The sequence below is a fragment of the Aethalodelphis obliquidens genome, unplaced genomic scaffold (genome assembly GCF_003676395.1).
Source record: "Aethalodelphis obliquidens isolate GAN/ISIS:26980383/991018 unplaced genomic scaffold, ASM367639v1 scaffold2, whole genome shotgun sequence".
Classification (NCBI taxonomy): Eukaryota; Metazoa; Chordata; class Mammalia; order Artiodactyla; family Delphinidae; genus Aethalodelphis; species Aethalodelphis obliquidens.
Window position 1 is genome coordinate 13,277,030 of NW_020837946.1, and position 22,015 is coordinate 13,299,044.

Genomic DNA, 22,015 nt, shown 5'->3' on the forward strand with positions numbered 1-22,015 from the left:
CTGCAATTTCTCTCAACTCTGGAAAAGAAGCCGCTGTCATCTTCTTTTTCTCAAATATTTTAAATTCTGTCTCACCAGGTGGCTCACTACGAATGCTGGTTGCAGAGACCATTTCTCAGACTATGTGACAGAGAATAATAAGTGCTCTGTAAGAAAATGCTTTTGTGCGAAAATCAGTGTGGGAAATATTGCCTAGTACACACTCCTTGAGAGATTCACATTGCACATTGGAAATTTAAAGCTCTGAGAGTTTTTCCGTGAAAAGGCCAGTTTAGCTTTGTTCAATCCGTTGTTTCTCAAGTTTACTTGACATTGAATATCTCTTATCTGGAACACTGGCCCACACATCTTGAAGTTCCAGAGCACAGTTTGGGAAGCACGAATATGGACAAGGGGGATGCCACTTACGGCTTCTGACCTGGGGAATGACGTGGTCAAACCTGGCTTTAAACAGGAGAATGGCTGCAGTGAGAGGGAAGATTAAGAGGACATATATAATCATTAGGTTTAGTGATGGGCTGGTTATGCAGATGTGGGATAAGCGACGTTGAAAAGGAGAATCAGTGGGAAAAGAATCTGGAAAGAATCTGGATAGATGTATATGTGTAACTGAATCAGTTAGCTGTACACCTGAAACTAACACAACATTGTAAATCAACTACACTCCAACAGAAAATAAAAATTAAATTAAAAAAAAAAAGAGAATCAGGTCCCCAATTTTATCACCTACATGGATGATGGTGTTATTAGCGTGTTATTAGCGTTATTAGATAAAGTCATGTGAAATAGTATTTGGAAGGAAAGGTAACGAGCTTTTTGTTGGTTTTAGCACTTAAGAGAATATTTGGAGAAAGCATATTGAGATTTTTCTTTGTTTGATTTTTAGGGCTTTCTAATACAAACGTCTCATTACAGCATGTGCCAAACTATCTCCTCTAAGCTCTGTGAAAGCAAAGAAGTTACTTTACTTTTCTGATTTCCCTAAATACTTAGCACGATATCTGCACCCATTGACGGAGGAAATAAACAAATGGTTGCAAACATTATATGGTTACAAACAAAATAGCTCGAGCTAAATCAAGGGGAATAAAGAGTGAAGGTGGAGCGAGCCCATCAGACTGAGGCAGAACTCACTAGAAAGCCTCGTAAACACAGGAAGTAGGAGGAGGGCCCCTGGAGCTGTAACGTGCAGGGTTTGGGGCAGGCTTTGGTACATACCACATCTTTGTGTCATTCTTCTCAAGGCTCAAGTTCAGAGAAAAGAGTCTTTTTAATCCAGGTGTGGTCAGAGCACTTGTTGGGTGAGCTCTGGAAGATGAGGGGGTAGAGGAGATGTCTCATAGGAAAGTCAGAGACTGTCAGTACAACGAGTGGGTATGAGAACAGTGCCAGAATTCTTTTAAATGGTCTGTTTATGAGCCACGTCAAGGACAATGCCATCTAGTGAGAAGGCACAGCTATTGACTGCTGAAATGAAATCTAGCTGGAACAGGGAGCGAGGCCCAGGTAGCGTTTGGGGGTACACCATCTGGACTTGGCGTGCAGAAAGAGGTGCTCTGACTGAAGATTGCTTTCCTTTCCAATTGGCCGTTGAGGTTAAAATAAAACAGACAAAAAGCTTATTTTCTCAGGCCGGTCATCAGACTATCTGAAAATGGATAATACAAGTTTTATTTAAAAACATACAAATTTTAGAGATGAAAAAGGCTTTAGGTCAAAGACGTCCAGAGAGGTTACTGCTTTGCCCAAGGTTGCTTAGACCATCAGTGAATGGACTGATTCTTGAATACAGGAGTCCTGACTGTCATCCGATGCTCTTCTCACTGTGAGCACAGATGCACTCTGCCTAGAAGGACAAAATGACTTCTCAACGGCAGTCTCCACTCAGCTGTTATGGGCACAGAGAGATAAGAAGAGAACACAAACTCAAAACTGTTTTCTGAAACCATCACCCTGAATGCCAACCAAAGCAAGAGGGAGGCCAATTTTAAATGCTGCCAAAGATCTTTTGATACAATCTAGGTAACGTATCTCCTTCCCAATCTGTGACATCCTTGCAAATGGGAGCAAAGTCAGATGAAATGTCTCCTTGTCAGTGTACTTTAATACCTTGCTGTGGCCTCAGAAAGTTGCGGGAAAGGAGAAGCAGAAGAAAGAGAAAAAGAAAGTGCTATGCCCTTTTCTCTGTTCACAACATCAAATTGGTAATTACAGTGTTGGTATTTGCCGCATGCCAATAAGGGACCCAGCACGGTTCAGACATAAAGACAACACTGTTCATTGCTCTGGGAATTTACAGTCTCGCTTAGGCAGAAAAGTAACCATGAAAAGATTGAAAAAAATCATATGATATTGGTTAAATCTTGGCTTTCTTTAACTTCCTTGGCATTTGGGTCTTTTGTGTGGGGTGAAGGGACATGACAGAAATAGGATAATTGGAAGCTTTTGTAGTTGTGCACAGTGGGGATTTCAAAATGAAATCACCAGTATTGCAAGACACAGCACAAAGAGGTCAGTTGTGGAAGGATGGAGTGCGCATGGGAGGAGGGGCTTTTTAACCTAATTATCCACATCCAAGCCGTGGGGGTCTCCTAGCCACTCCCTCCATTTTGGGAAGGTCCTTTCCCTTTTACTGCTGCTTTCAAAGCAGCTAGCACCCCTCTTGTGCTCCCACCCCACCTCTCCAAGCTCAGTGCGTGAACAGCCGGGACATCTGCACCCCCCGCCCAATACACACAGCCCAGCTTAAGACCCCTCCTCGCCACAACCAAACTTAAAGCTAACATCTTTTGAGCATTTTCTTATATTCCAGGCACTGTGCTAAACACTTTGCAAATATTCTTTTATTAAGCCTCACAGCTCTCAGTGAAACTGGTACTATGGTTACCTTCATTTTACAGGTGAAAAGCTCAGGTTCAGAGAGGTTGAGTAACTTGTCTGGAGACCCTCAGCAAGTAAGCAGGAAGGCCAGGAATCGAACGCAGGCCGACTGACTCCAGCACAGTGATCTTACCCACCATGGCAAACACCACACACTCAGCTTTATCCTTCACACCGTTAAAATGTCTGTCTTCATCTCCACGTCCTTGGGGCTTTGCCTAGGTGGTCAGCTTGCCTCTTATGGTGTATCATGCTAAGTTACTGAAGATTCTAATGGCTTCGGCTCTTTTCCAGAAAAGTGATAGCTGCACTTGATTAGGGACCCCCCAGAACAGAAACCCAGACTCATAGACTAATTCCGATAGGGGGATTTTGAGGCATATAGAGGATAAGAGAGGGGACTGACTTGAAAGTCAGTAGCCCCGGGGTTCCTCCAAACAAGGAGGAACAAAAGACCTAAATGCCAAGTGATTCTCAACTTGGCTTTCAGTAGGAGCTAACTCTGATCTGAAGAGAAACTTCCATCATCTGCCCTGAGATCTCTGGGCCTGAAAGCCATCATCAAAGCAATACTGAGGCAGAATAATTTGCATTAGGATTTGGACCAGAGATTTTCAAGCAGGAGTGATTTTTCCCTCCTTCCCCCACCCGCCAGAGGACATGTGATGATGTCTGAAGACATTGTTGGCTGCCACAGCAGGGGACCGGGGTGGGGGGTTACTGGCATCGAGTGGGTAGAGGCCAGCCAGGGATGTTGCTAAACATCCTGCAATGCAGAGGACAACCCCCTACAAGAAGAACGATCTGGCCCAAAATGTCACTAATGCCAAGTTTAAGAAAATCTGTTTAGACAATAATTGAGAGGCCAGTATGACCAGGGTTACAAAAGTCCAAGCAGAGAAAGAGCCAATGAAGAAGAAACAAAGTGAAATCGAAGGACAGATGGGGCACGTCTAAGGCCCAGTTTTCGACAACTAGTTACACTCCAGGGTTTTCTCCTCAGTCTCCTAAATGTTTAGGGCAATGTAGCTGGTCAGCTAATTCTGCCTCTTTTTGAGTATACCTTAGAGAAAAGGAAATATTTGATTTTACAAATAAGACTTGAGTCTAGTAAAAAGAAATGAAAAACAGCCCTGGGAGTGATGCCCCATTGGATACTATTATATGATTCTTCTGACTTAAGAAAACAATTAGGTGAACCAGCTTCTGAGTCATAGTTTCTCAGAATGTGGTCCGTGTAGCATCTTCAAATGAACCACGTGGATGTTTGTTAGCAAAGCCAGATCCCTGGACCGCCTGTTGGACCTACTGAGGTCCTGGATAAGCTCAGGAATCCACAGTTTTAACCACCTTCCCGTGTGATTCTTGCATATACTGGAGAATGCCTGCTGTGGGGGTTCTTATAAAGGTGACGTTCGAAGTCCTACTGATCTCGGGTGGCCTCGGCCTGCAGCGGATGGAAGGAGGATTTCGGTTCCCGGCCAGAGATGGATGTCAGGCCGCGGCAGTGAGAGCGCTGAATCCTAGCCACTAGGCCAGTGGCCAGTGACAAGGCCCTGGCCCTTCGGCTTTGTAGAAATGAATTCCCACAAAGAGAAAGTAGTGAAACAAGTAAAGTGTTTATTAGGAGGAAAAAAGAGTGTGTGTGAATAGGCACACACGGGTGGACTCAGAGAGTCACGCCCTTGTGGTAGTTTGAATCACTTATATGGGGCATTTCTTCCAGGCTTCCGTTGGCCAGTCATCTTGCTTTGCCTGGTTCTGCGTCTGTATTTTGTACATCTCAGGGTCCTCACATGTGTGTGGGCATATCTCTTAGCCAAGGTGGATTCTAGTGAAGAGACCTATACCTAGGTTGACATCACCTTCTATGGGGTGCCTCCTCTCCCTTTCTGACCTTCAAGCACCTTTCTGTGCCTGTGTAGTCGGGAAGGTCTCCTTGACTTCGAGAATGATGAATATGTGGTCTTTTATCTTTTACCTGGGTAGGGCTCAGCTCCTCTCATTATTCTCCTGCTATTATCTTCCTCTTGGAGTATCTCTCCGCAAGGGACAAGCTCCTCGGCCTGGGGCCCATCTGTCTCCTGTCTCACTACCATTGTTCAGGCCCGGACTCAAGTCTCCATGCCTGTATGAAGTCCCCCTTGACCTTAACCTCATGCTCTCTTCACTTGACACTTCGTTTCTGCGTTCTTATACTTCTGTCGTTGTTTTGTGTGTACGGTGATCTCCCGCCTGGACTGAGGGTGGGCACCCTGACTTAATCCCCTCTATCACTGATATCTGGCACTGGACCAGGACTAGGGAATGTCCTCAGAGCCTCTCAGCATTTGTACCCATTCTCATAAACCAGATTCGATAGATACTAGCGCCCTTTTCAGAACCATCCAATCTTCATTTTCCTGTTGTTTTTCCTGTGTCCACCTGGAGAGGTGCAGAACAAAAAGCAAGAAGTCAATTTGTCCTTTAATTGGGGACCTTGATGAGCTACTGCACATCCAAAGGTCAAGAATGTACTCTAGTGTGCACAGCTAAATAAAGAAAATCCAACAGTTAATCCTCTGTAAGACACAAAGAAGCTCTTGATTGAAAAGCCAAGACCCATCCATGACTCTCCAATTCCTACAATGCAGGGCATTAAACACTTAAATCAAAGTATTGCATTAGCTTTTTTAAGGCCTCCTTACAGAGGCCTTAGAAAAGATAAATGCATTATGACACTATTAAACGAACGGTTTGTGGGGCATCCAGGTTGCAGAAATTGCAGCTAGACTATCAGTCAGCGCCACTAGCAAGCAGTCCTTGGTCTGAACGGTTGGTCGCTTGCATGTTCAGGGGTTGGCACGTACGTGGCAATCTATTTCCTCGTCAGAATTGCTTAGGTAAGAATGCCTTATCGCCCTCCCTTTGTAAAGACACATCCATCTGCAGTTCAAACCAAACCAAACAGAAACAAAAAGACTACCACGAGACTAAAACATATGTAATACTGATGTTATATGAATTAACCAATTTTTCCATTGGAGCTTCACAGATTGGAAAGACCTTGGCGCTTCCATAAACACGTGATTTTCAAGGTAATTATTAAACATTGGGTGACATTCATATTGAAAGCAAGGTAATTAGCAATTGGAAAGACTAGAGGAGGGCAATTTGGGGTGCTTGTTTTATTTTAAAAGAAATAACTCAGGTCTGTAGTTCACTTTGCCAGCAGTGGGAGGCTCGCATGGGATCCAGCCAGCCAGCAGAGAGATGCATGTGTCTCCAGGGGGAAGTTACTGTCGGGCAGCAGTCCTTAGCAGATCAATGATAATAGCATTGATTTGAACCCTCAACTCCCATTTGTGTCCTTTCACTTGATCATTTGTGAGAGAAATCGTCTGCCTCAACCCAGAATGCCTTTCAGTCTTTGTTAAAAGACAGAGAAAAATAGTCCAGGGAAAATAAGTTGTTTGGTGGTTGATTATGTTTTTAATGGAAAGAGAGCACTATATTCTAGGTGTAGAATTAGCTGCGTGACTTTTTAAACAACATTTTAAAGAACATTAACAATCCAGGCTGTATTATTCGTGTGAGACATAAGCTTAAAAAATCATATGTTAGCTTTTGTATGTTTCTTGTTGTTATTATTGTCATGTTGTTATGCTCTGGCTCTGAGCTTGGTGGCATGGGGGAGTGAGTTAAAATGTGGTCTCCAGAAGCATGAATTCTTGCTTCTTAGGGATTTCCCATTTTGCAGCAGACCAAGCTAAAGCTACTTCTTGAGGGTGGTTGGAGGCCTTTACCATAAAGCAGAAAAAACTTCGACATGGATGCTGAGTGCCTATATACCCATCAGGAAACTGAGAAAAAAGGGTAAAATTAAAATCAGTTTTCCTCATTTCCTAAATATTGTATCAGGATGCTTACTGGTAAGATATATGAGTATATACAGGCTATAATATTTTTCCTAGTGGAAGGCTGTGACCAATGATAAAGTCCAGGATTAAAAAGAAAAAACTAAAACCCCTTGACTGATTGCTATTAGATTCTAAGATGGGCTCACTAAACTGTAAGCAATGAGTTCTTTAACCCCCTTGTCCCCATGAAATCCTGATTAAGTGGGAATTCTTACCTCCTGAGACCTACTTAAGTTCAATAATATAAACAAATATTATTACAACTTAATACATCTTTGAAGGGCCATGAAAGGAATACCCTAAATTATTTTAATGCAGTAAAGATCGTTTATGCTACGCATGTGTACACACACACAACAAACATGTCACACACTCAGCACACACCATGCACGCACACACACACAACTGCAGTCTGTTTCTATTTTTGGCATGTCTACATTCTCCCTCAGTGCAATTCATGTTGCAGGGCTCTCTTTATTTTCCGTGAAATTTCTAAATATTTAATACTAAAACTAATGTGATTTGCATTAGAGTTTAGCAGACACACAAAAAAACTGCTGAATTCCACAGACACTGCCCACTGAAAGCTCTGCACTTAGAAATATGAGGTTTTGTCATGCTCAGTGAAACTCCCCTGAGCTATCTAAGCCTGTCTCATAGGTAACTCAGAGCCATTCAGCCCTGACCTTTGTAGCCAGAAGCAGTGAGCCTCAGTGCTACGAGCTACAGAAGCACTTCTGCCTGGGGCCAGGCTCAGGCGAGACCACAGTGAGGGAGGAAGTAGCTACTGGTGCTTTACTTCCTTTAAACAAAGTAGACAGTGGTGAGCAGAACCTAGAGAAGCGCTATGGACCAGCCTTGTTTCATCCTATGAGAGAAAGGCTGTAAAGCACACAAACCCTCAGGCAAAGGGAAGATCTATTGGAAATGGCAGAGAAAAATGAAATGAAATGCGTTATCTAAACGTTCTCTAACAAGGAAGTATAAACGCTCAAAAGCTCCACAGGTAAAATACATTGGAATAAAGTTAAGATGGGTTGAGAAGCAAGTAAAGAAAGCAGGTGGAAATGAACAGAAAGTACTTTACCAGCTGCTCAAATTAGGTTTTGTGGATTCAAGTATGATGTCGTGTGTGGCTGTATAAGTCTTAGCCACCAGGGTTTCAGTTACTCTGCATCTCTAACGGTACTTTCTCAGTAATGTTTATTAAGTAGGTTCAGATGTGTTTTCAACGAAACAAAAATCTCTGTCCTCTGGTTTCTTAGATTCCTCGAGGACGTCATTTGCTGTTTGTACAGCCTATTCAAATACAGTGCAAACATAAACATTTTAGAGATGACCTCAGAGCGTGTTGCCTTTAGCTTATAGCCTTTGTTTTCTGTGTTTATGTATTTGATTACTTCACCAATACCCATCATCTAAATTTGTCTCTTTGGTTCTGCCCTCCCTCCCCACAACTACGATTTTCTTTCTCACCTTATTTCACTGCCAGCTTTTTCCAGGAAGTGACCTATAAGCCAGATGTCTGTTTCCTCTCACTCATTTCTTGCCTCCACTGAAACCTGCATCCCACCTCACTGTTCAACAGAAATTCAAAGGCCAAGTACTGTCCTGCCTACATCTTCTTCTCAGTGCATTCTTAATGTTAACATTGTCTTCAAAAGATAGGTGTAAAAAGCAAGCTGTGGTCCAGAATAAGACTGTGCGAGAGACAGTTTTCTAAAGATACCTCTCCCCTTCAGCAGGACTCTCTGGTGCTTCAATGAAACACTCATCTTAGTACTGCTATGAAGGCACTTTGTGGATGTAAATTAAGGTTACTTATCAGCTGGCCTTAAAATACAGAAATTATCCTAGATCGTCTGGGTGGAACCAATCGAAACACATGAGGCCTTAAGAGCCAACACTTTTCTCCAGCTACAGTAGAAAGATGCAGAGAAGAGATATTTAGGAGAAAAGGAAAAGTCAGAGAGATTTCAGAAGGGTTCAACCCATTGTTGCTGGCTTAGAAAGGGGCCATGGGCCAGAGAATGCAGGTGGCCTCTAGAAGCTGACAATGACCCCTGGCTGACAGACAGCAGGAAACTGGGACCTCAGTCCTGCAACTGCAAGGAATTGAATTCTGCCAACAACCTGAATGAGCCTGGAACCAGTGTCCCCTCTGGAGCCTCCAGAAAGGGACACCACCCTGCTGACACTTGGATTTCAGCCTTGGGAGGCTCTAAGTGGAGAATCAGCTGAGCTGTATCATACCCGGATTTCTGACCCACAAAAACTATGAGACAGCAAGTGGGTGTTGATTTAAGGCAATAAATGTGTGGTCATCTGTTACAGCAGCAATAGAAAACTAATACAGACTACTAGAACTTTTCCTCAAATTTCTGATATCTTAGCATTCAAATTCCTATTTCTTCTAAAACATGGTGAAGACTTACCATCTTAATTAAATTCCAAATACCTGGACTCTTATCTACTGAAAATTGCAAACTTAGTTTCTCTTTCTGGACACCATGGAGCCAGACTCTGAAGACACATATAAGAATTCATGCGTCTGTGTATTTTGTTATGTACATGCATATGCATATATAGGTGTGTCTATACGTGAATACGTACCTAGCTAGACCTGGTAAATACCAATCATAGTCAATAAGTAATACTTTACATATATGCATACATAGGAATCTTAGCAATTATATATACACGTGTGTATTTTTTTTCTCAATGCTGAGTAATAACATATATTATTTCATGACAGTCTTGTAAGCTGTACACTAATTGCTCCATTGTAAATATAAGAAATGGGAAGACAGAGGTCACGTAACTTGCTGGAGGTTATCTAGTAGGTGGCGGAAGAGGATTCAAATATAGATCTGTCTGGATCCAAGACTGCAAGGTCTTTAGTTTTCATCTTGCTTATCTCTCATGCTGGATCTTTTTGGACATCCTTGGGTCCTACCTCCATCTCTGCCCAGATGCCGTGTGTCACCCTCCTTAAACTCCCTTCCTCAGTGCATCTGGACACCACACTGCCCTGCTAGTTTCCCCCCAGTATCCCTATGCCTTCTCAGTTTCCTAAGTTGCCTTCTATTTATCATATATAAAAGAATTTCAGGATTATGTTCTCAATTTTATGCTACTCTGTTCTCCAAAAATTCAGTTTACTTTTAGATTTTCAATTTTAACTCTTTCGATGACTTTCACCTGGATATCTCCAGTCCTGACTCTTTCCTGAGTTCCAGGCACACGTATAACAGTGGTGCTGAAAATGCCCATTTTTCTATCTTCTTGACATGTCTAAATCAGCATTAGTGGAAAAGAAGTCCTCTCTTCTTGCCACCCTTTTTCCCTCAGACATATTATCCATCTCCTTGATGGCCAGACTCAGAAACCTACTGGCATCTTTGGACCTCTCTTCTGATTAGGGGCATGAGCTCTGGAGCTGGACTGCCTGGGTTTAAATCCCAGCTGTGCTACTTACTTGTTTTGGAACCTTGGACCAATTGCTTAACTTCCCAAGACCCAAGTATCTTCCTCTGTAAAACTAAGTGGTGATAACAGTAATAGTAATACTTACCTCACAGGGTTGTTGCATGGTTTAAATAAGGCACTATAAATATTTAGATCAGCACCCAGCACCTAGTACTTGCTTGATAAATTTCAGCTATCATTCATTTTCCATTTAATTGCCAGATCTTCATCTGTGAAGTCTGTGGTTATGATTCTGATGCCAAGTTTTCTGCCCTCCACTACTCTATGTTAATATCCGGGTTAATGCAGACTACTACTCGGGATCATACTCCCCAAAATCTAGCCTACGTGTAATTATCAGATGACTCTTCCAAAGGCACTACTTTAATCATAATTCAAAAATCCATGGGACAAAGTGAGAGAGTGGCATGGACATATATACACTACCAAACGTAAAGTAGATAGCTAGTGGGAAGCAGCCGCATAGCACAGGGAGATCAGCTTGGTGCTTTGTGACCACCTAGAGGGGTGGGATAGGGAGGGCGGGAGGGAGGGAGATGCAAGAGGGAAGAGGTATGGGGACATATGTATATGTATAACTGATTCACTTTGTTATAAAGCAGAAACTAACACACCATTGTAAAGCAATTATACTCCAATAAAGATGTTTAAAAAAAAAAAAAATCCTTTAGTGACTTTGCATGGCTTTTGGGATACGATGGAACCTTTCAGCATCTTAGCATTTAAAGCCTTCCATGAACTGGTCCTGGCTTCTGTTTTCAATTGTTTCTGCCTCTATTCTCCTACTCAGCCCTTGGCTATCGACAAACTGGACTTCCTACTTTTTTTTTTTTTAATCTTTATTAGAGTATAATTGCTTTACAATGGTGTGTTAGTTTCTGCTTTATGACAAAGTGAATCAGGTATACATATACATATGTTCCCATATCTCTTCCGTCTTGCGTCTCCCTCCCTCCCACCCTCCCTATCCCACCCCTCCAGGCGGTCACAAAGCACCGAGCTGATCTCCCTGTGCTATGTGGCTGCTTCCCACTAGCTACCTACCTTACATTTGGTAGTGTATATATGTCCATGCCTCTCTCTCACTTTGTCACAGCTTACCCTTCCCCCTCCCCATATCCTCAAGTCCCTTCTCTAGTAGGTCTGTGTCTTTATTCCTGTCTTACCCCTAGGTTCTTCATGACATTTTTTTTTCTTAAATATTCTTTCTTGGCCTGCTTCTTAGTTTCTGTGATAACGAACAGTTATGGTAACTATACCAGGCAATGAGTTGAAATTTTAAAGTGTCATCTCATTTATACTCACAAAAACTCTGTGAGGTATCTACTACGCTCTCCCTATTTTACAGATGAGAAAACTGAGGCCTGGAGAGGGTAAGTATTGCCTGAGGATATAGGATATAGTTAGGAAGCATGGACCCAGGAGCTGCCTCTAAGCAGATTCCAGATGCCACGGTTTTAACCATTGTATCTTATGCCTTCTCTATGCTACATTCCTCTTTTCTAGAGTATCCTTTACCCTTCTCCCATCTATTTGACTCAAACCTATTCAAAGTCTCCCTTAGGTCCTGTCTTTATTATAAAGCTTTCCCAGTCTCCTTTACACTTTAGTGAACTCCTCTGTCAGGTACAAGCTTCTCAAGACTAGGAAGAGTATTACATATTTCTCATGAAGCACAGCAATGCCTTGAGTATAGTAATTAATTCTGATCATTGATTGGTACCAGATTTCTTTACTAATGAACTTGACAGTGATTCCTTGTGATTGAGCCAGCTAATCTCTGATTTCTCTTTATTGCCCATTCTTGCCCAGTGCCCTAGTTAGGTTCTTTGGTTGTCAACAAGTGTCCGAACTTAAGCAGAAGTTGCTCCAGTATGCTGGAGAAACAGACTTGGTCTGAAATCAAGGAGCTCAGTAGAAGCTCAACTGTGCCATCCCATGGAGCACTGAACTCCATGCTACTAGATTTTCTCCTCCTTTGCAGTCACCACAGGTTATGTCTTTCTGACATTCCCATATACTGCCCGGCAATGCCTCCTTTTGCCAATGTTAAAGGTAGCTGCAATCAACAGCTTAGCAAGGAGAGAAATGAGTCATTCTCACATTGCAGAAGTCGGGAAGTGGGAGGGACTCCAGGATAAAGAACTGTGGTGCCTAAAGAGGAATAGAGGAGAGACGAGATGCAACTGTTAGATAGAAAGAGAGGAAGTCACTTACGAGTTGCTCAAGATTATTAAATGCTTCGTTATAAGACAACGTTCCTATCTTCTAAAGCTGTGAGCTAGGGATTTAGGGTAACATGAATAAGCGGGTCCCCAGATGGACCTCAGAGATTGGTGACCCCCTACCATGCACACACATTTTCTGAGTCCTTACATTTTCCTGCTGAGTGAGTCCAGTTTTGTTAGATTCTCAAACAGGTCCATGAGCTGAAAGGGTTGTGGAATACGACTTTCAGCTATTAAAATAGAAACGTAATCATACATACTCGGGAAATCAGGTGACCCAAAAAGGCAGACTCTCATCATATAAGGAAGAAAGTTAAATCTGAAAATTATGCATGTGCTATAATGTACCTGCTCATCCAACAGAGGCCAAAGAGTTACTCAGAGTGTGAACGTTGATAAGGGCGAAAGACAGACAGTGGAATTTCTATACATCCCATGACCATGGATCCAGAGGCCTTCTGCTCTGTGGAATCTTCGGATGCCTACTTAAACCAATTACAGAATAACAATATAGTTTACCTCCTCAGTTGTTATTTTTGTAGCATCTTGCTATTTTTCTCAGTTTTTGAAAGAAGCTTCCTTGGTCTCCATACTTTGGCAAGGAATGAGCGGTATCTCTTTTTGCCTGTCTTGTACAAATCTCTGCATGAGAAGGTAGAGGTGCACAAGAGGCTAGAGTCTGGGGGATACGTATGTGCATCAATTAAATCTGGTCTTCATTGGGGAAATACTATTGGGAAATGGCCTATGTCAGGATAAGGCAACCATGATAAAGATGAAGGCTTATTACAGATTAAATAATAATCAATAATGAGGCTTATTAAATAAGCAAATGGCATCTATTAGTGCCTTGTCTTTGGAACTAGCTGGTTAAGTGGGAGCTTCCTTGAGGATAGCCGCCTTCATTACAGAATCATAGCTATGCTTGCAGAAGTGGCTTCTCAGGGTGAGATATGAACTTCTTACCCCATCTTGTCTAGGACCCCCTCCCCCCACACACAAAAAGGCAAGGGAGGAGCATTCAAAGCCATCAGAGGAGGCTTTCTGAGGAAGAGACATTTCAAGTAAAGACTGAAGGAAGCTGAGGAAAAGCCACATGGATACGTGGGACCATTCACTCCTAGGTGACAAGTTGGCATATCCATGGAAGACATCGGGGCCTGCACCATTAACCGTGTTGAGCTCTAGAAAGAGAAGGCAAGGCTCTGGAGCAAAAGCCCCCCACAAAACCCCCGACTCATTGTGTTTACCCATTGTTCCCTTCCTCTGGTCGCTCTCCCCATTCCCATCTGTACCCTGAGTCCTGCTTCCAGCTAAGACACGAATGCAATAGCAGCCTTGTTATTTTTCTTTCTTAAAGTTCCAAACTCCCAGAATACTGAGAGCCTTTTGCAGAAATTGCTCTCCTGGTTAAGCTTCGTGCTTGCGTCCACACTGCACGTCACACTGCCCTCTGTGCGAAGATGCCCCAACAAGTGTCTGTGGAACTGACTCCCTGACAGTTACTCCCTTCAAAATGCCCCTTGCTCAGGACTCATCTCCTGGGAGAGCTGGTAGGAGCTTGTGTCTCGGTGGTTGTGAAGATCAGTCCTCAATGGAAATATTCCTTCAACCATCTTTTAAACCCCAGAGTGCTTCCTAGACAAGCAATGGTTCCTTTAGCACCTACATCACACCGATGGACACCTCCGTTGTGGGGGTCCACCCTGCAGATGAAGAAACAAACTCTTGAAGAAACTGAATGAACGTCTCCCACAACAATCGTTTTTTGGAACCCAGCTTTCTAATGTTTAATCTAATCAATTATTTCCTAGTCCTGTGGCCTCCAGATATTTCCTATCTCATGCACTTTGTAGGAAAAAGTTGGCTGCACTCCCATCTTCTGTGTGTATTTATAAATTATATAGTCCTTGCCAGTAGCTAATATTTCAAAACACAATATACATAGGGGACAGGGTTCATTGTTAAGCACAATATTTATGTCCTTCATTTATTCTTTTATTAAACAATTATATATATATACTGAGAATCTTCTGGAAGCCAGGCATGGTTTTGATCACTGAAGACACAGTGAATGAAGCAAAAAAATTCCCACACTCTTGTGGCATAGACTCTAGTGGAGGATGACAGTCCATGAGTAAAATAAGGAAAATGCATAGTAGTGTCACATGCTAGTAAGTGCCGTGGGGGAAAATAAAACAGGAAGTAGCACTGGGGTGGGTTTGAGGGGAGAGGTGCACTTTTAAATTGTCCCAGAGAGAGGGAGTAAAGATCTAAAGATTAGGGAATTAACTATTTGACTATATGTAACCATTTGACGTAGAGAATGAAGGTGTCCATGTCAATGTGTTATGTTAAATATTAGTAAAGCACAGTTTCTGTATCTAGATGACTAATATAAATAGAATTCTAATATTTTCCCCTTGTGCCTAAGTGATCCTCTTGGGCACCTCCCTGGAAAGACTGTTAATGTAATCTACGCATACATGACCAGCTGATTATTACAGTTCACCTTTGGGATCTAGCCACAGTGATAAAGTTTGGATGGCTGTTACACTGACAGACATGGCAGCCTACCGTAAATTAGCTCTTTGATTCAGTCTTGACTTGGTTCCAAGGGGAGTTTACATCCTATGGTTTATTTAGCTGTGAGCAATTCTCTTAAACATCCAAAGTTATTTTGTGTTTTTCATCCTGCTTTAAAGCAGGTGATTAGGGAGAATAAATGCACAAAAGCGCTTCTGAACAGCTGGTAGTTACTCACTCACAGGAAGCAGTAACTTGTCGGTTTTCTTTTCCTCTCTATTCAGTTATGTTAATGTAGCATGAGCATTTCCCTTTTTACCGGAGAAGAAAAATTTGTTCGGCCTGGTGACGCTTCAGAAGCAAGAGGCTTAAAGAAATTGATATTTTTAAATATCTTGCCACTCAAATAACAATACAATGAGCTTCCGAGGAAAGGTTTTTAAACGGGATCCCAGTGAATTTTGGAAGAAGAGACGAACAATGAGGAGAAAAAATCAAGAAGAAATCCACAGATTTAGCTCTGTAGGTATCTGAATGTTGTTTGCTTTCCATCTTTTCTTAATACTTTAAAAAAAAAAAAAAAAGATAGCTCTGGAGTGGTATGCTAACCTAGGCTATGGGCAAAGTCTTGGAACAGAATGTTCAACCCAGTTCATAAATATCCTTTTTTACTTCCATCATTATTTTTTAATTACTTCCATCATTACTTTAAAACATATTGGAAGAGGTTGGAAGTAGCTAAAACATTACTGACTTATTTGGAATATTGGAATTACTTCCATCATTATTTTAAAACATGTTGATACAGGATTTAAATGGTTAAAATGCTACTAGAATATTCTCTGTTTTAAAGAAAAGCCTACCATTGCCTCAATTAAGACCCAATTGATGACTTGTATACAGTTGTGTGTTGTTTTTTTTTTAATTTATTTTATTTATTTATTTTTGGCTGTGTTGGATCTTCGTTGTGGTGCACGGGCTTCTCATTGCAGTGGCTTCTCTTGTTGCGGAACACGGGCTCTAGGCGCCTGGACTTCAGTAGTTGTGGCACATGGGCTTAGTTGCTCCGCGGCATGTGGGATCTTCGTGGACTAGGGCTCGAACCTGTGTCCCCTGCATTGGCAGGCAGATTCTTAACCCCTGGGCCACCAGGGAAGTCCCTACAGTTGTGTTTTAAAAAAAGTATTACTGCTCTATTTTTATCATGTACCACTCATGATTTGTTTTAAAGTTCTTAGAAAGAGCAACCCAAAATAGGACGGGAAATGTAAATAAGTATTTAATTCAATGAGCCAAGGAAGAGAGGAAAAATTGGTAAGTTTTAAAGGTAGAAAGATTTGGTTTTGTCTATTGTTAAAAAATGTTTCTGCTTTAGCATTCTTAAAATGAGAAATCTGGAAACGTGTACTTATTACAGAATTCCAGATTTCTATCTGTAAGAACTATGGGTAGCTGAGTATCAGGGTGGATGGCTAGAGCTTCAGTGACTCACATGTAATGTGGCCCACTTTATATGATAAATGGCTACAACAACATGATTGGGTAGCTCTTTTTACAGGAATGTTTATTTTACCAGGTGGTTCAAGTTTTGCTTGCTTTTCTTCAAGGCAGGGGTTCTTCAGCTCAGCATACTGTCATTTTGGGTTGCAGAGTTCTTTGTTGTTTGGGGCTGTCCTGTGCACTGTACAATATTTAGTGACATCCTGGGCCTTAACCACTAGATGCTGGTGGAAAGCTCTGCCCCATTTTGACAAGCAAAAATGTCTCCAAACATTGCCAAATGTCACCTTGGGCAGGGAGGGTGATATTCCAGGTGGAGAGCTACTGCTCTAGAGGTACATAATCTTTTTGTTTATATAAACACCTTTAATCTAGAAACAGAACAGCTTTAAAAAATATATACATTTGATAATATAGTGATTGTTTATGAATAGTCATTGAATAAATATGAATAATCAAATTAATGAAGAGTCACTCAGTCTTTGATAGGCCAGAATCAGGCACGGAATACTCCGTCTCAAGTAATAGTGGTTGTCTTTATACCTACAGTCTATCTGGTGGTAATTTAATGGGAGTAGAATTTACTGGAGGTCTGGTTCATAGGATTGATGCCTTGCTATTTCTACCACAGGATCTTAGTAGTACATGTCTCCCACTGGGAAACATGGGTAATTGACCCCCTTGACCTTGGGATGTGCCCGGGTCTTTCCACTCAGTGTTTCATAATGGGAATATGCAGAGCTCAGAACCTAACCTCTTGGTCCCCACTGGCCCCACAGGCTGCTCAGTTGTGACTTCTCTACCAGCCCCATAAAAGCCTCATAGGTTGTTTACCATCAGCCTGTTAGAGGATAAGTGTTTGAAAACTTGTTTGGTTTGAGATATGTTAACCCTCAGACCAGTCCCCAAAATGTTAATTTCCTAGCTGCCTTTCTCTCAGTGGAATTTAGAAGTTCCAAGGGTTATGTCACCATAGGTTTACTTCTTTTTGTGTCCACTAAAAGAGATAACACACAGAAGAATGAGTCTATCTTACAGAGCCCACACACAGGATTTGGCATTAGGACAGTCCCTGGTGTGTCTCCGTATAATGAAGCTAATCACTCCATGAATTATCTTAATTGCATTTGAAGGTATTGCTACTGAGAACTATGGGGAAAGCAGCCAGTAAGGATGGAGTGTTTTCCCACAGCATTCAGTAGCTGTGCATTCACGTTTAATTAAGATCATTCATACAGCGATTCGCTTTCTTCTGTAGAAGGCACTGGGACTCCCTGCTGCCGTTGCCTGCCTTTGGTCCTCCTAAGATAGGCATATCTTCTTTCACAGGTTGTCTCTTCTGTTGAGTAGGGGATTGCTCAATCCATCCTTAGGTATTATCCCGGGCTTTCATTTTAGAAAAAAAAAGAGACTCCAAGAAAGTGAAACATGTAATTAGAGGGCTAGGGGGTAATTCTGACTGTCTCGCCCACGATCCATGTGACCTTGGGCAGGTTACTTAAATCGCTCTGAGCCTCAGCTGCCCCTTCCGTAAAATGTTCCTAACAATACCTGCCCTGTCTTAAGATTGTTTACTGGAATTCATTTCGATCATGTGGGTTCTGAACATGATTTGAACGTTGTAAAAAGTTATGAGTTGCGAGTGTTATGCAGTATTAATAAAACCAAGTAAAATGTCTCCATTTCCAAGGGCAGAGGAAGTGGGGTATAATTGTGGAGTGAGATTGTCTTTTCAGTGACTGCAGCATTGAAGCCACTGGGCTATAGGTGACTCCTTCCTCCCGGGACCCTTTTTCAATGACAGAGCCACTCAGTAGACAAAATTCTGAATTGCATCAAGCTGAGTGCTCACGGGGGTCCCAGATCACTCTGTGTGTCAGTGAGGTTTGCCTTAGAAATGCCATTTCCCACCCTGGCTCCCACCAAAGCCCAGCTTAGCTGAAGCCCATTCAGAACCAGATTGGACTTTCCACAGCGCATTCATCTAAGCTTTTTAAAAGCTAAACCAACATCTCTAGAACTGCTTCTGAGATGCCTGGATAGGTGATAAGGAAGAAGCAATTCAAGCGTCAAAATGCCCAACAAATGAAGATAAGGCTTACAGTTAGGTCACAGAATAAAACGATTTCTTTTGAATTTTTGGATATACTTATATATTGTGGTGAAAGAAGAAATAATGATCGCTGGAAATAATTATCACAGATTATGTTTTTATAATGATTGTGTGGATTTTGAATTCAACAAACCATTTCTTGCTCTAAGACAAATTTAGAAATGGTTTAGTATCAGAGTAGTCTAGAATACTTAACCGGAAGTCTGTGACTTCCTAAGTGGTATACAACCCAAACTTTATACTCTCATGACCCAGACTGACAATTCTGTTTATTTGGTTTTCTTCAAATGCTGTTTATTTAACTCTGTTGGAATTTTTTGTTGTTTTGGAAGCTTCCCTTATTGATCCAGTTTTCAGGTGTCTTGTCTAAGAAATCCCTTTCCATGTTTTAATCCACTTATCACAGACAACATACGAGACAGTGCAACTGCATTATAAGAAAAGTTTGAGGAACTTACTTGTTAGATCATCAAGTAGAACTACTTCCCTTAATTTTTGAAGTGTGTATGGTGTTCTGTAGTTGAAGGTTTTCTCTTTAACTGTCTTTCTATTTTTATTTTTCTTTTTTTATCCAATCGTTCAGTATGATCTCTGGCGCATAGGGCGGAGGTTAATAAAAAGACAGTTTCCTTCCTAAGTTGCATATCCTCATTTAGAAAGATTAAATATACTATTGAATTGAGTTATGATATCAGTCATCTGTACTATCAGAAAAAAATGCAAAATTTATTTAAGTAAATGTGAGTTGTTATTTTTAAGTTGTTACTGGCTTGTGGATAATTAATCTGCAGGATTTCAAAGTGTTTAGAAGACTTTGTCTACAAATGAAAATCGCTCCTCCTCTTTAGTCATAGACTGTTAGCACTTTAATAGAAAATAGAAAATTGTAGAAAACTATAGATGGAGGATGTAATCTGAAATATTTATATCTCCTACATATGTCATTTTATTAAATGTCTTGTGCTGTTGTCTTTCAAGTCTGTTTTTTTATCTTTACTCTTCCATGTTAATGTGGACAGCTTCTCCCTGGTCATCTGTGCTTCCTTACTTACTGATACTGTTTTATACAAACATTCACAGTTACCTATTTAGGTTACTTTACAATGAACCAGTTAGCTGAAAGGAAGCACAGGATGGGGTCCCAGGAACCAGGATGATGGTTCCAGGAAACGATGAAATGAGATGGAATCAGGGTTGGAATACAACGTAAAGCAGGGGTGAATGCTATAAATGGACAAGGTGGAAGGAAGCAAAGAAACAGGAGTAAACAGGGGATCTGAATTCAGTCCAGACCACAGAAATGGAGAAGTGTAAGTTGAAACTGGATCTGAGGAGTCTGCCTGTGGCTGAAGCAATAGGGAACAGCTAGCTCAGATGCTACATAGCTGCAGAGAAGACGCTTTCAAAATGGACTTCGGATTAGTGCCTGCAATTGAACCAAGAATGACCTTACTTTCCTCGAGACTGAGTGCTAGGAGAGGAAGCAGAGTTAAATCCAGAGAGAGACAAGGTGGAGGAGAACTGCCAAGCCAAACTGGGCAGAGCTTAGCTCCATGACAATGTTCTTCACAACTATCTGAGCAGGAGGTGGACCATTTGTCAGAGGGGGGTGGGGAGGGGGCACAGTGGACAGGAAATAACACCATGATCCCCCCATCTTTTATTTCCCAGATGACAGCAGTACAAAACTTTCTTAATGCAGACAGTCCCTCAATTGGTGGCAGGTTCCGCTGTGGTTTTTGACACAAACGTTATCTAGCATTCTCAGTTGGAAAACTTCAGTTTTCCACCTGTCTTCTCTTTCTTATGTGTCTCCTTTACTCCTCATACAAAACACTTCATTTCTGACGCCTCTGGTCACCAAATGTGTGGAGGTTTTTCCCCACACCAAGAAATTCTGTGTGGTACCAGCTGGGTGTCCTAAAGTTAAATCGGTTCTAACACCGCCTACCTGGAGGTCATGTCAGATCTCACAGGTTAAGCTCAGTCCTACGAGGCTACCCCTGATCCCATGTCAGATGCCAACCACAAGTCTAGGTTATCACCTGTGCTTCTGACCAACGGGCTATAGATTGGAGGTTCCAGCCACCCGCTCTGACTTCAGACGCCAGGTGCAAGTCCAAGTTGTTATCTGTACTTCTGATCCACTGGCTATAAATCACAGGTTCCCATGATCCCCTCTCTGGTTTGACTTAATTTGCTAGAGCAGCTCACAGAACTCAGAGAAACATTTTACTTACTAGATCACTGATTTACTATAAAAGGATATAACTCAGGAAAAGCCAGATGGAAGAGATGCATAGGGCAAGGTATGGGGAAAGGCACCAGTCTCCCCCAGTCTCCAGGTGTTCACCAACCCAGAAGCTCTCCAAACACCATCCTTTTGGGTTTTTATAAAGGCTTCATTACACAGGCATCGTTGATTAAGTCATTGTCTCTTAAACACTGATTCAACCTCAAACCCCACTTGATCTCCCCAGAAGTCAGGGAGGTGGGATGGAAAGGGCCAGCTCTCTAATCACATGGTTGGTTCTCATGGAAACCAACCTCCCACCCCCACCCTGTCCAAAAGTCATTCATTAACATAACAAAAAACACCTTCATCATGCTCTCAGGAAATTCCAAGGGTTTTAGGAGCTCAGTGCCATAAAGGAGGATGAAGACCAACTTTATATTTCTTATTATAAATCATAAAATCACACATTCCTTATATGATTCCTTAATATACCTTTTCATCTCCTTTTCTTCATCTTCCGTACCATTTTATAAATGTTTCTTAGTCCTCTGTCCCTACGACTTCCTCCCTTGAGGTGCCCGGTGACCTCCCACCAGCCCCCAGCTTTCTAATTTCCCTCATTGTGGAAACTGACCAAGGGAGCAGGAATAGTACCCAAGCTACAGCTCTATTGTAGAACCTTCCCAATAGGAAAAAAAAAAAAGCATTTCTGATTCTTATTCCTGCAAAGCTATGACCTTTGCTGGTAGAGTGTAGTGGAGGGGACCAAAGGCTTTATCCTGAGCTGGATTGAAATATCAGTTGTTCTATCAAGTTGCTGAGCAGGTCCTCAGATTCCAAGTTTCTGCATTTGTAAAATAAAGCAATGATGACCTCTTCTAGGCTTGATATGAGTATTCAATGAGAGAAGGTGTTAAACACTTATTATAGGCCTTGCCATTTGATCATGATAATAGTAGTAGGAAAATAAAAGCTATCATTAGCATATATGGGGTAAATGATAAAAAATGGTAGTGTCTAAATTTACTATTAGTATTAAATTGTTTGGTGTGGCTATGTTATTCCTACAAGTAAAAATACATGAATTGGTTTTAATACAACAAATATAGCAAATGTTTTCTCTTAAGCTGAAAATGACAGAATG

At 41.7% G+C, this 22,015-nt stretch overlaps 1 protein-coding gene across 12 annotated transcripts in view; it reads left to right on the plus strand.

Annotated features, from left to right (window-relative positions):
• DOCK10 (dedicator of cytokinesis 10) overlaps positions 1-22,015 on the plus strand; it is a 280,915-nt gene that overhangs the window by 94,194 nt on the left and 164,706 nt on the right. Inside the window, exon 1 of one of the 12 annotated variants that reach the window (XM_027119935.1) lies at positions 15,322-15,544. The exons of 10 other annotated variants lie outside the window; for them this stretch is intronic. In XM_027119935.1, the coding sequence (XP_026975736.1) occupies positions 15,440-15,544 (105 nt within the window). In that variant the 5' untranslated portion in view covers positions 15,322-15,439. Of the gene's footprint in view, positions 1-15,321; positions 15,545-22,015 lie in introns of those variants that run through there. One more of the 12 variants, XM_027119936.1, reaches the window with a different exon arrangement.